The 10,035-nt window shown below is 38.5% G+C and overlaps 1 protein-coding gene across 3 annotated transcripts in view; it reads right to left on the bottom strand.

The window, feature by feature from the left end:
- The window catches only part of Ctss (cathepsin S), a 39,503-nt gene that overhangs the window by 9,677 nt on the left and 19,791 nt on the right, over positions 1–10,035 (bottom strand). For 2 of the 3 annotated variants that reach the window (XR_002821351.1, XR_002821350.1), the window contains exons 7-8: positions 4,578–4,680; positions 1,429–1,747 (exon numbers count right to left, since the gene is read on the bottom strand). Coding sequence is in view for 1 of the 3 variants with exons in the window: in XM_004632388.2 (XP_004632445.2) it covers positions 1,648–1,747; positions 4,578–4,680 (203 nt within the window). In the remaining 2 variants the exon portion in view is untranslated. Of the gene's footprint in view, positions 1–458; positions 1,748–4,577; positions 4,681–10,035 lie in introns of those variants that run through there. The other variant, XM_004632388.2, reaches the window with a different exon arrangement.

The following is a 10,035-nucleotide window of genomic DNA, read 5'->3' as shown; positions in this document are numbered from 1 at the left end:
AGCTTGTTCTAAGTAGGTGCTTTAGACCACTGAGCCATCTCACCAGCCCTGAACTAAATATTTTAACTGTAACATTTCCCTATACTCTTTATCATGTATTATGATATTATGACCATGTTTTTTGTTGTCTTTTTGAAACAGGGTTTTTAAACTTTTTCTCTTTTTTTGTCTTTTTAAGACAAGGTCTTGCTATGCAGTTCAGGCTGGCCTTGAAGTCACTTTTAAGCCCAGGCTGGCCTGGAAATTGCAGTGATCCTCCTGCCTCAGCCTCACGAGTACTGGGATTACAGGCCTATGCCATCACGCCCAACTTGGTAATGCTTTTATATTTGGCAAGTCCGTCCTTCCTTCCTTCCTTCCTTCCTTCCTTCCTTCCTTCCTTCCTTCCTTCTTTCCTTCCTTCCTTCTTTCCTTCCTTCTTTCCTTCGTTTCTTTTTTTGAGAAAGGATCTTGCTATGCAGCCCAGGCTAGCCTCAAACTCATACTATTCCTCCTGTTTCAGCCTCTTGAATGCTGAGATCATAGGCATGTACCAGTCAATTTTTATTCCTCAAAATGTGTTTTATGGAGAGGGAAACAAAGACAGTGAATCATTTTAAGGTCAGTTTAGCATATATTAATGATGTCATCCTATACATTTTTCATCTCATAAGCTTGAATGTATAAAATTTAAAATTCATGTTACCTGTTCATGGCCTATCTACTAATTTGGAGCAATTATGAGGAAGATTCATTGGGATTAGACAAAAATGTAAGTACTATAGTGAAGCATTTTAAAAGAAATCAGTCTCCGGTTCTGAAAAAAAAAAAAAAAAAAAGAAATCAGTTTATTTTGGTTGACTCAATTATTTGCCCAAAAAAGGCCTTGGTTGACTTGTTGATGCTTCAGTGAAAATAATTTGAACTAATATATTAAAATGTTGATTATTAAAATAATTCATCCTGGGCCAAAGCTTTGTAGCTGCTTTGGAGCATTTGCCTACTATGGGGAAGACCTTGGGTTTGATTCCCAGCCCTGCAGAGATAAACAAAAATAATAATTCTTCCAAGCTGTTTGAAAACTGCTTAACTTCTAAGCAGTTGTGTACTGTACCATAACTTGATTTAATTTTAAAAATATTTATTGAATTCTTTTATGTGCATTGATGATTATGCCCTCAGGATATTTATAACCTAATATTTTCTATTACAATTTGTATGACCCATCACTGCTGTAGAGCAATGAACATTTTCATAAGTGAGTCTAATAGTTAACAAAGAATAACTTGAATAGAGTATGTGGCAATTTTAGAAATTTAAAATGATAGATTTATTGAGCTCTCTTAGGTCAGGAAGTTATAAAAGGTTTCAGGTAAGGTAGTTTTCTTGTTTTTTGCTTTTTTGGTGCCACGGATTGAACTCAGGACCTTGCACTTGCCAGGCAGGCACTTATGCTATCTCCCTGGTCCTTACTTTTAATATCTATAGCACATTATTAATTTACTTTGCAAACTTTTTTAAAGAGATATTCAATGTTATAAAGTGAAGAAGCAAACTATGTTTTCTAATTAGTATGCTAAACATACACTGATCATGACATGTGTACAGCAGATAAAATTAAAAGACAGTTTTTCATTTCCTTGACTTGTTTTAAAATGAAGAGATCTTCTAGATTTCTGGGTAAGAGCCATAACTGGCGATTCCACAATGATTTCCACTATTTCTTGCCATCCAAATATATCCTTGATCACCAAAGTAGAGGCCCCAGCTGTAGAAAAAGTAATACCGAAATTAGAAGTGAGTACAATCAAAGCATACAACTTTTTTTAACCTTTTGTTTTTCTACTAAAGTCACTATATATTCAAAGTTATAAAAACATAATTAGAATGAAATAATATAATAACTTCCCCAGGGATTTTGGGCAATTTTCAATATCCAAAAGATAGTTTGGAAGGCTTTAGTCTGCATTGATGAGTAGACTTAAGACCTAAGGAGAACAATATTGTGTCCATTCCAGCCTTTTAATGCTCTTTGTAAATATACCTTGTATAGGGGAAGAGTATTACACTCCATGGGGTCCCATCTCTAAATGTCTCTGTGCAAAAGGATCATGGATGATGGCTTTCTTTCTTTTTTTTTTTTTTTTTATGAATTTAGGACAGGGTCTGCAGGGTCTCACTACATAGATCGGACTCATAGTGATTCTCCTATTTTCAGTTTCCTAAATGCTGGGATTACAGGCGCATCTCATGCCCAGTTTCAATCGCCGGCTCAGCGCGCCCCCGGAGCTGGACTGGCACCAGCCGCTGCGTCTGCTGAGCTATCTGGCTAGCTCTTTCTAACAGACTCAAATTTCTTCAGAGAATACCTCTTAAGAAGTTTTATGAGTGGCTACTATGAAAATATCATAGCACAGGGAATTCTCAAGTAAGGGATAAGTGGTGCAGTTCTGAAAGCTTTCTGCAGATCCCACGTGCCTCACTGGCCCCACCCCCGGGGCACGCTGAGCCCAGCGACAGAGTCCGGTGTGGTGGTCTGTAATACCAGTGCTGGGGAGGCTGACAATAGGAGAATCATGAGTCTGACCTGTGTAGTGAGAGCCTGTACCAAATATAGAAATGAAAAAAAAAGGAATGTGCTGCTTTGTGAAGACAAGAGCTCTCTGGTGCTGGATGTGTTTAAGCACAGCCTTGCTGTGTAATTCATTATGAATGTTATGGAGAGAATTTTTGGGTCAGACAGTCGTTAGAGAAAATCAATGGTTTGCTTACTTTTTGATTCCATGGAACAGAGGGTTTTAAAAAAAAATTTAGATTGACATCAAATTGTCAGTTTTATAAGGATTTTTTTTTTTTTTTTTTTTTTTTTTTTTTTTTCTCCAAATGACTTCAAGTGCAGGTTTGGCTGGCTTGAGTTGTGGGGATCGAACCACAGCAACCTGAGCCTGACTGCTTTGTTGAAGCAGCCACTTAAAGAACTGAGCTAAGGGGCAGGCCCCCCAAACTGCCAGTTTAAATTAGCATAAATGGACATCAAATTATTTAGTACCACCATCATGTCAGAAAAAGAGAAGACATTTTACACCAAAAACAAAAACCAGAGGACATATTCTCTAAGAAAAATCCTTTGTATCAAATAGATTTACATTATGGAAAAGTCACAAAAATATGTATTTTTTCATTTCATCACAAACTAATGAAAAAACTGACAAAATCCTTTCAACAGAACTGATTTCTGAAGTTCTTTATGATTCTGAGATTTTTGTAATTGTTATAATTATTACATGAGGCAAACTTAATAGCTGTAATTAAGATATAAATAAGAGCATAGCATTGAAAAATGCCTAGCTTGTTTGAAAAACAGGGAGAAATTTAGTTGAAAGCAAAACTGGATATCTCTAGCGGAATGGCTGGAAAAGAATAGAAGGTTGCTTTGAGGCCATGTTGTCATAAACTGAGAAGCCCTAGCCCAGGAATTTATCCTTTTAATTCCTCAGGCAAGGGAAGCTCTTGCAAAGTTTCCCTCAGGGACTTAAAGGAAGACTGCATATTTGCAGGAAGTGAAACTGAGAGGTGCAGCTTTGTTTCTAGAAAACAAGTGGGATAATTTAAGGGGCCGTGCTTGAAAAGGCCTTGAATCAGTCCTCACTGGACACAGTTCCAGTCTTATTGTTATCTCTTTGTTTAGTTTAACACCCTCAACTTACTTCTTCTTGGCCCAGAAGATAGTTTATGACACTAGTGTGTCATAATTTTGTAATCTTACCTTAAATTCTTTCATGAGTGTGTGTGTGTGTGTGTGTGTGTGTGTGTGTGTGTGTGTGTGTGTGATTCCTTTCAGTTAGTTGCCACTTGCCAGCCACAATGAATTAGGAGAGATTACTATACAGGCAAGTGAATGTGATCAGATAAGTCTGATGTTCTAGGTAGATATCAGAGCTAGGGAGAAAGACTCAGGAGCCAGCAGCATATAAGTTATGGCTAAAATTCTAAGAATAGAATGGTATAAAAAAATACAGACTAAGAAGAATAGCCAGCATGTGTGGTGCCACATACAACTCAAGAGGCTGAGGCAGGAGGATTGCTGCTGGTTCGAGGCCATGGTGAGTTCAAGACTAGTCTTAATTACAGAGAAAGACCCTGTCCCAAAAAGAAGAGGAAGGAGAAGAGAAGAAAGAGTGAAGGAAAAATAGTAATGGCTGTTGGATGGAGCCCTGGGATAACTAACCAACCATTAGAGACTAAGTAGAGGGATAGATATTCATAAGAGGGGCTAAAAAAGAATAGAGAAGTATAGTAGAAGATAAATCTTGAAAACAAAGAGATAAAGACAGGATAGAAGGCCAGGGAGATGACTCAGAGGAATAAGTGCTTCCCTGGCAAGCGCAAGGGCCTGAGTTCAATGCCCGGTTCTGCCAATAAATAAATAAATAAATAAATAAATAAGGCAGGATAGAAATTAGAAAAGTAAGGGCACTGAATAATTTAGAATGTCAGTTTGCAGGAAGCTGTCTGTGCTTACTACTGTCAATATCCCCATCATCTTCACAGAGCACACTTTATTTCACTAATGATACATTAATATGCAAATGTGTTACCTGTTTTTCACAAGCCAGTAGTCTTTCCCATCATGGTTACCATAGCCAACCACAACTACGCCGTGATTCACATTCTGAGTACAGGAGGGGTCATAGTAGACACCTGAGAGTAAGGTATGGGTGAGGAAAGGGGTGAAAAACAGCAACAAAGCAAAAAGAAAACAAATGAAAAAAAGAAAATATGGATGAGGAAAAAGAACGAATACTATATGATAAGATAGGACTTTTGGTAGTTTTACCTTTAGTACTTTTATGAAACCCTACTAATTTTTTTGTTGGCATGTATGGGTTGTTTTTTGTTTGTTTGTTTCTTTTATCGGTACATTTTAATTTTTATTTTTTAAAATAATTTTATTGAGAAACAAATAGCAATGAGACAGTTTCAAAACTGATTAGTAGGACAGTTTCTTTTTTTTTTTGTAGGACAGTTTCAATAATTAATACATTACATATTGTTGTCTTCTTAGGGGTTATTTATAGTACAAGATGCAGACATGGTATCCTGTCCACAAATATTAGAACAAATCTTTCTACTCATTGAATCAAGAGAAAGTAGCTGTATATCTATCCTAATTATTTTGAATATACAAATATAAAATGGTCCTTCATTTGTATCCCCTTTTTTTGTTTAATTTTGTCAGAGATGGGTATTCCATTGTCATTTAAATATTGTAGGTGATGCGTGAATTCAGCAAAATATCTCAATATAGTCCAGTAGTCCATAATTGTAGTGGGGTATCCATAGGACTGGCAATGTCAGAAGTTGCTGACTTGATCCTTTTACAGCTCACCATATTAATATGGCTTTACTTTCTATACCTCATTTTAATAATCACATTCATCATAGTCCAGTGCCATTTATTAAAGAGTCTATCCTTCTTCCAGTGATGGTGTTTGTCTCCTTTGTCAAAGATAAGGTGGTATTTCTGTATCTTCTAATCTGTTCCATGGATCCCAGAATCTGTGTGTTTTCTGTTGTTGTTTTTGCCAATATCATACTATTTTTATCACTGTAGCTTTGTAGTATAATTTCAAGATAGTTTGATTCCTAGGTTGATGCTTGTAAATTGCTTACAAAGATCAGCTTTATTGCTAGTATTCACAACTCTTAGGAAATGAATAAATCTCATAGACGTTTCCAGATGTATCTGGTTTTTAGGTTGTGAAATTCTACCTCTTCACCAGGCATACTGGTGCATGTCTGTAATTCCAGCACTCAGGAGGTTGAGGTAGGAGGATTGTTGCAAGTTTGAGACTAGCCTGGGCTACAAAGTGAGCTCAAGGACAGCCTGAACTGAATAGCAAGACCCTGCCTCAAAAAGACAGGGGAAAAAAAAAAAGATTCTACCTCTTCAATTTATCAGGCATGACGTTTTGCTGCCTCTTTGGCCTAGCTCCTGGTCCTTTGGCGTTGGCCTATAGTATTATGGCCCCTAGGAAGTCTAAGGTTTCATTGTAGTGTTGGCTCACCAGGAAGAGCAACTGATTAGAATAATTATGTCACCTTGCTAACGTAGTACTATCAGCAATACAATAGCATCAAACACAGCCTAGAAAATGCCAAACTGTGGTAACTATTTGCCAACTTTAAACATGTGAACTAGATTTGTGGTTATATAACAAAATCTGAAAACAGAATTTTTTAATACAGTAAATATGTCCTCATTACAGCAACTTTATCCTCAGGGAAGAAAGTTTGAAAGATGTTGGGGGAAAATAGAGAAGTAGAAGAAAAGGAAAAGATTAGAAGCAGGGTTGGAGAAGGAAAAAACATTATGTAAACTTTTGAGAAACTGGAGACAAAGAGTGAGGGAAGAGAGAAGGATGAAATAGAAACAAGGATAGAACAAGGACAAGAAGGAAATTAAAGAAATAATGTTTATCCTCACACAAAAACAAATGATATGGAAAAAACAAAAGAGGGCCAGCCAAATAGCTTGGTAGATTAAAGCTCCTGCTTAGGCAGACTCAGGGCCCTGGAGTTCGATCCCTGGGCCTCCCATGCTGGCCCCGCTCCAGGGGTGTGCTGAGAAGCGATTGAGACTGGGCATGGTGGCACACACCTGTAATCCCAGCACTTGGGAGGGATTAAAACAGGAGGATAACTACGAGTCTGATCTATGTAGTGAGATCCTGTAGGCCCTATTGTCCCTGTACTAAATACAAAAAAAAAGAAAGAAAGAAAAACAAGTCCATTTCAGGGTGTGTCTCTGCTATCTCTAGATGACTGACTGGGCAGATAGAGCCCAGGTTTGTGCTGATTAATCTCAACAAATTGGATGTAGATATGGCAGGGTAGTGGATTATCCCAGCCAGCCTGCACTTCTAATTCCACTGAAGTTCAGCCAGGCTGGATTTTGGCTGTGAGGCTGGAACCTAATTTGTTCAGCCTGCAACACTCCGTGTACTTCCTGTGGGCTTGACCTCAGTTCTCTTCAGGATTGAATTTAGCTCCTTGACCTGCTCCTGACTTGAACTGTTTCACCCCACTAGGAGCCACTAGATGGAGCCAGCCTGCAGCTGTTTTGAGTTCCAAGCTCAGTTGAGCTCTCTGCAAGATGGCTATAGGCCAATCTGCTGCTCCTAAGTGATGTTTGCGCCAGAATAATTCACCAGCCACTGCAGTTGGTATGTCCACTGCTCTGTTCCACTGTGGAGGCCTCTGGACTCACCAGTAGTCACCATGCATCTGCAGATTTGACCTGCCCTTCTGTCTACACAGTGAGTCAGGGCTCAGGGTAAAGCACTGCTTGCCACCTCCTTCTGCACTGAGGTTTCTCTCTTTGTGGTCCCACTTTCCCTCTCTTCAGTTCTCAGTTCAGATCTTTGCTGGTCCTGGGATCCACTTCTCTCCTTCTTGTCTTCCTCATCTTGCTATATTCCAGTGTCTGGACATAAATCTTAGAGAGGCTGTGTCTTTGATGTTCCTGTGCCATCTTCCTGCCTCTTTGGGAGACTCTATTTTTAATTTTTTAAAGGATCTCCACGCTGTTTTCAGTAACGGCTGTACCTGCTCACAGTAGCACAAGGGTTCCCTTGTCAGCACTTGTTATTCTTTGTCTTCTTGGAAATGCCCATTCTTACTGGAGTAGAGTGATAGCTCATTGTGGCTTTGACTTGCACTCCCTGATGATTAGTGACATTGAGCATTTTTCATACACCTGGTCATTTGTCTGTTGAAGTCTATTACTCCTCTCTGTTTCTGTTTAGACTAGGCCTTGTTATATTGCTCAGCCTGGTCTCAAACTTGTAGGTTCAAGTGATCCTTCTGCTTCAGCTTCCCTAGTAGCTTGGACCATATAGGTATATACCACTGTGCAGACAACTGTGCCTAGCTTGCATTGTCTATTTTTTTTTTTTTTGAAGTTTTCAATTGTACTTTATTTCTTCAGTAGGCTATATTTTAATGGATACACAGCACTTTTACTTGGCATCAATTATGATTCCATTTAGAAATAATTTAGCTGTATCTTATCAGCTGGCACGATTACTGATCTCTCCAGTCCTTGGGGGTGACTCTGCCAACGGGAAAGGTTCCATTCTATTCCAATTTGTGTTGCTGTACAGGTCCATGCAGCAATACAGAATGTGACTCCACCAACTAATATAGCATTACCACATTTGTCATGGAAATCCAGTGTACGTTTCTGGTGGCTCTGCCTTGTTACCATTTATTGAATGCTTTGCACTGGAAAATGACCTAATGTGTTTTTGGCCAAGGGAAACATCGTGGAGTTGAAGTTGAAACTGTAGTTACTGCAGCTGCCGGCTTGGTGCAAATTACTTCCTGTATTGTCTATTTTATTTTTTAATCTTTTCTTTATTTAAATTATTTATTTATTTATTTGGTACAGGGTCTTGCTACACAGCTTGCACTCATAGTGATCCTCCTCTCTCAGTTTCCCCACTACTGGGATTACAGGCATGTGCCACCACACCCGGTTTCGGTGGCTGGCATAGCACACTCGCTGGGGCTCTGGGGCTGGCACAGCCTGTGGTACCAGGGATCGAACCTGGGTCCTTGTGCTTGCCAGGCAAGCACTTAGACCGCCAAGCTAGCTCCCCAGTTCTATTGCACATTTTTAAACTGAAATTTTTTCATTGTTATTGAGTTGAGTTCCTTATACACTCTGGATACCCCTTCTCAGATGTATATTTTGCAATATTTTTTCCCATTCTGGGATAGTCTCCTCATTCTCTTGGTTGTTTCCTCTGCTAAGCGGAAACTTTTTAGTTTGACTGGGTTCCATTTGCATGTTTTGCCTTTGTTTTCAGCGTTGTGGGGATTTAATCTATAGTAATCCTTGACCATTATGATGTCTGAAAGCATTTCCATTATGTTCGCTTCCAGTAGTTTCATAGTTTTAGGTCTTATGTTTAAGTCTGTAATTTTCAGTTGACTTTTAAAAAATTGGTCAGAGATAGGGATCTAGTTTGTTCTTTTACGTGTGGATATATAATTTTGCTAGCATCCTTGAGTAAAAAAACTTGTCCTTTGTCCAACTTCTTAGCACCTTACCCAAAAGTCAGTTGGCTGCAGACATTTGGGTTTACCTTTGGGATCTATTCTGTTCCTCTGGTCTGTTTTTACTGTTTGATTACTATGGTAGTATATTTTGAGGTCAGGTGATATAATGCCTTCTGCTTTGTTCTTTTTACACAAGGTAGCTTTTACTTTCTGTGTGTGTGTGTGTGTGTGTGTGTGTGTGTGTGATTCCATACAAATTTTGGGATTTTTTTTTCTAGCTCTGTGAAGATATCTGTGGTGTTCTGATAAGAATTGTAGTGAATCTGTAGATCACTTTGGATAGTACGGATATTTTAACAATAACGATTCTTCTGATCTATGGACACAAGACATTCTTCCCTTTTTTTTTGTATGTGTGTCTTCTTCAATTTCTTTCATCAAATGTCATAGTTTTCATTATGGATATTTTTCATGTCTGGCTCAATTTATTCTTAGTATTTTTTTGGTAGCAATTATAAATTGGATTGCTTTCTTGATTTTTGGTTCAGATACTTGGCTGTTGTATTACAAAGCAACTAATTTTTTTTTTTTTTACAGCAGCAGATTTTTGTATGTTGATTTTTTATCCTGTAACTTTATTGAATCTGGATAGGCTGCACAGTTTTTAATCTCAGCTCAATCACTTTTAGGTTGTGCACCTTCAGGCCAGATAGTGTTTTTCCATCTGCAAATTAAGGCATTGTGAGGATTAAATAAGTACACATAAAAATTGAGCATAGTACCTGGCATACAAAAGTGACATAGTAAACTTTTACACGTACAACTTTCTAATTAGAGCTGGGTATAAAACACTTAGTGGAAGGAGAGATTCTGTCTAACTTATCTGGGCCACTGGGTGGGATGAGGGGGAAAGGCGCTCTTCTTTCCTTCGTGCAGGGTCAGGGCATATAGCAGGAGGGTCAGGGCATATAGCAGGAGGGTCAGGGCATA

This window comes from Octodon degus, unplaced genomic scaffold, assembly GCF_000260255.1.
Source record: "Octodon degus isolate 3935 unplaced genomic scaffold, OctDeg1.0 scaffold00048, whole genome shotgun sequence".
Taxonomy (NCBI): Eukaryota; Metazoa; Chordata; class Mammalia; order Rodentia; family Octodontidae; genus Octodon; species Octodon degus.
This window is presented reverse-complemented; position numbering and strand designations above follow the sequence as displayed.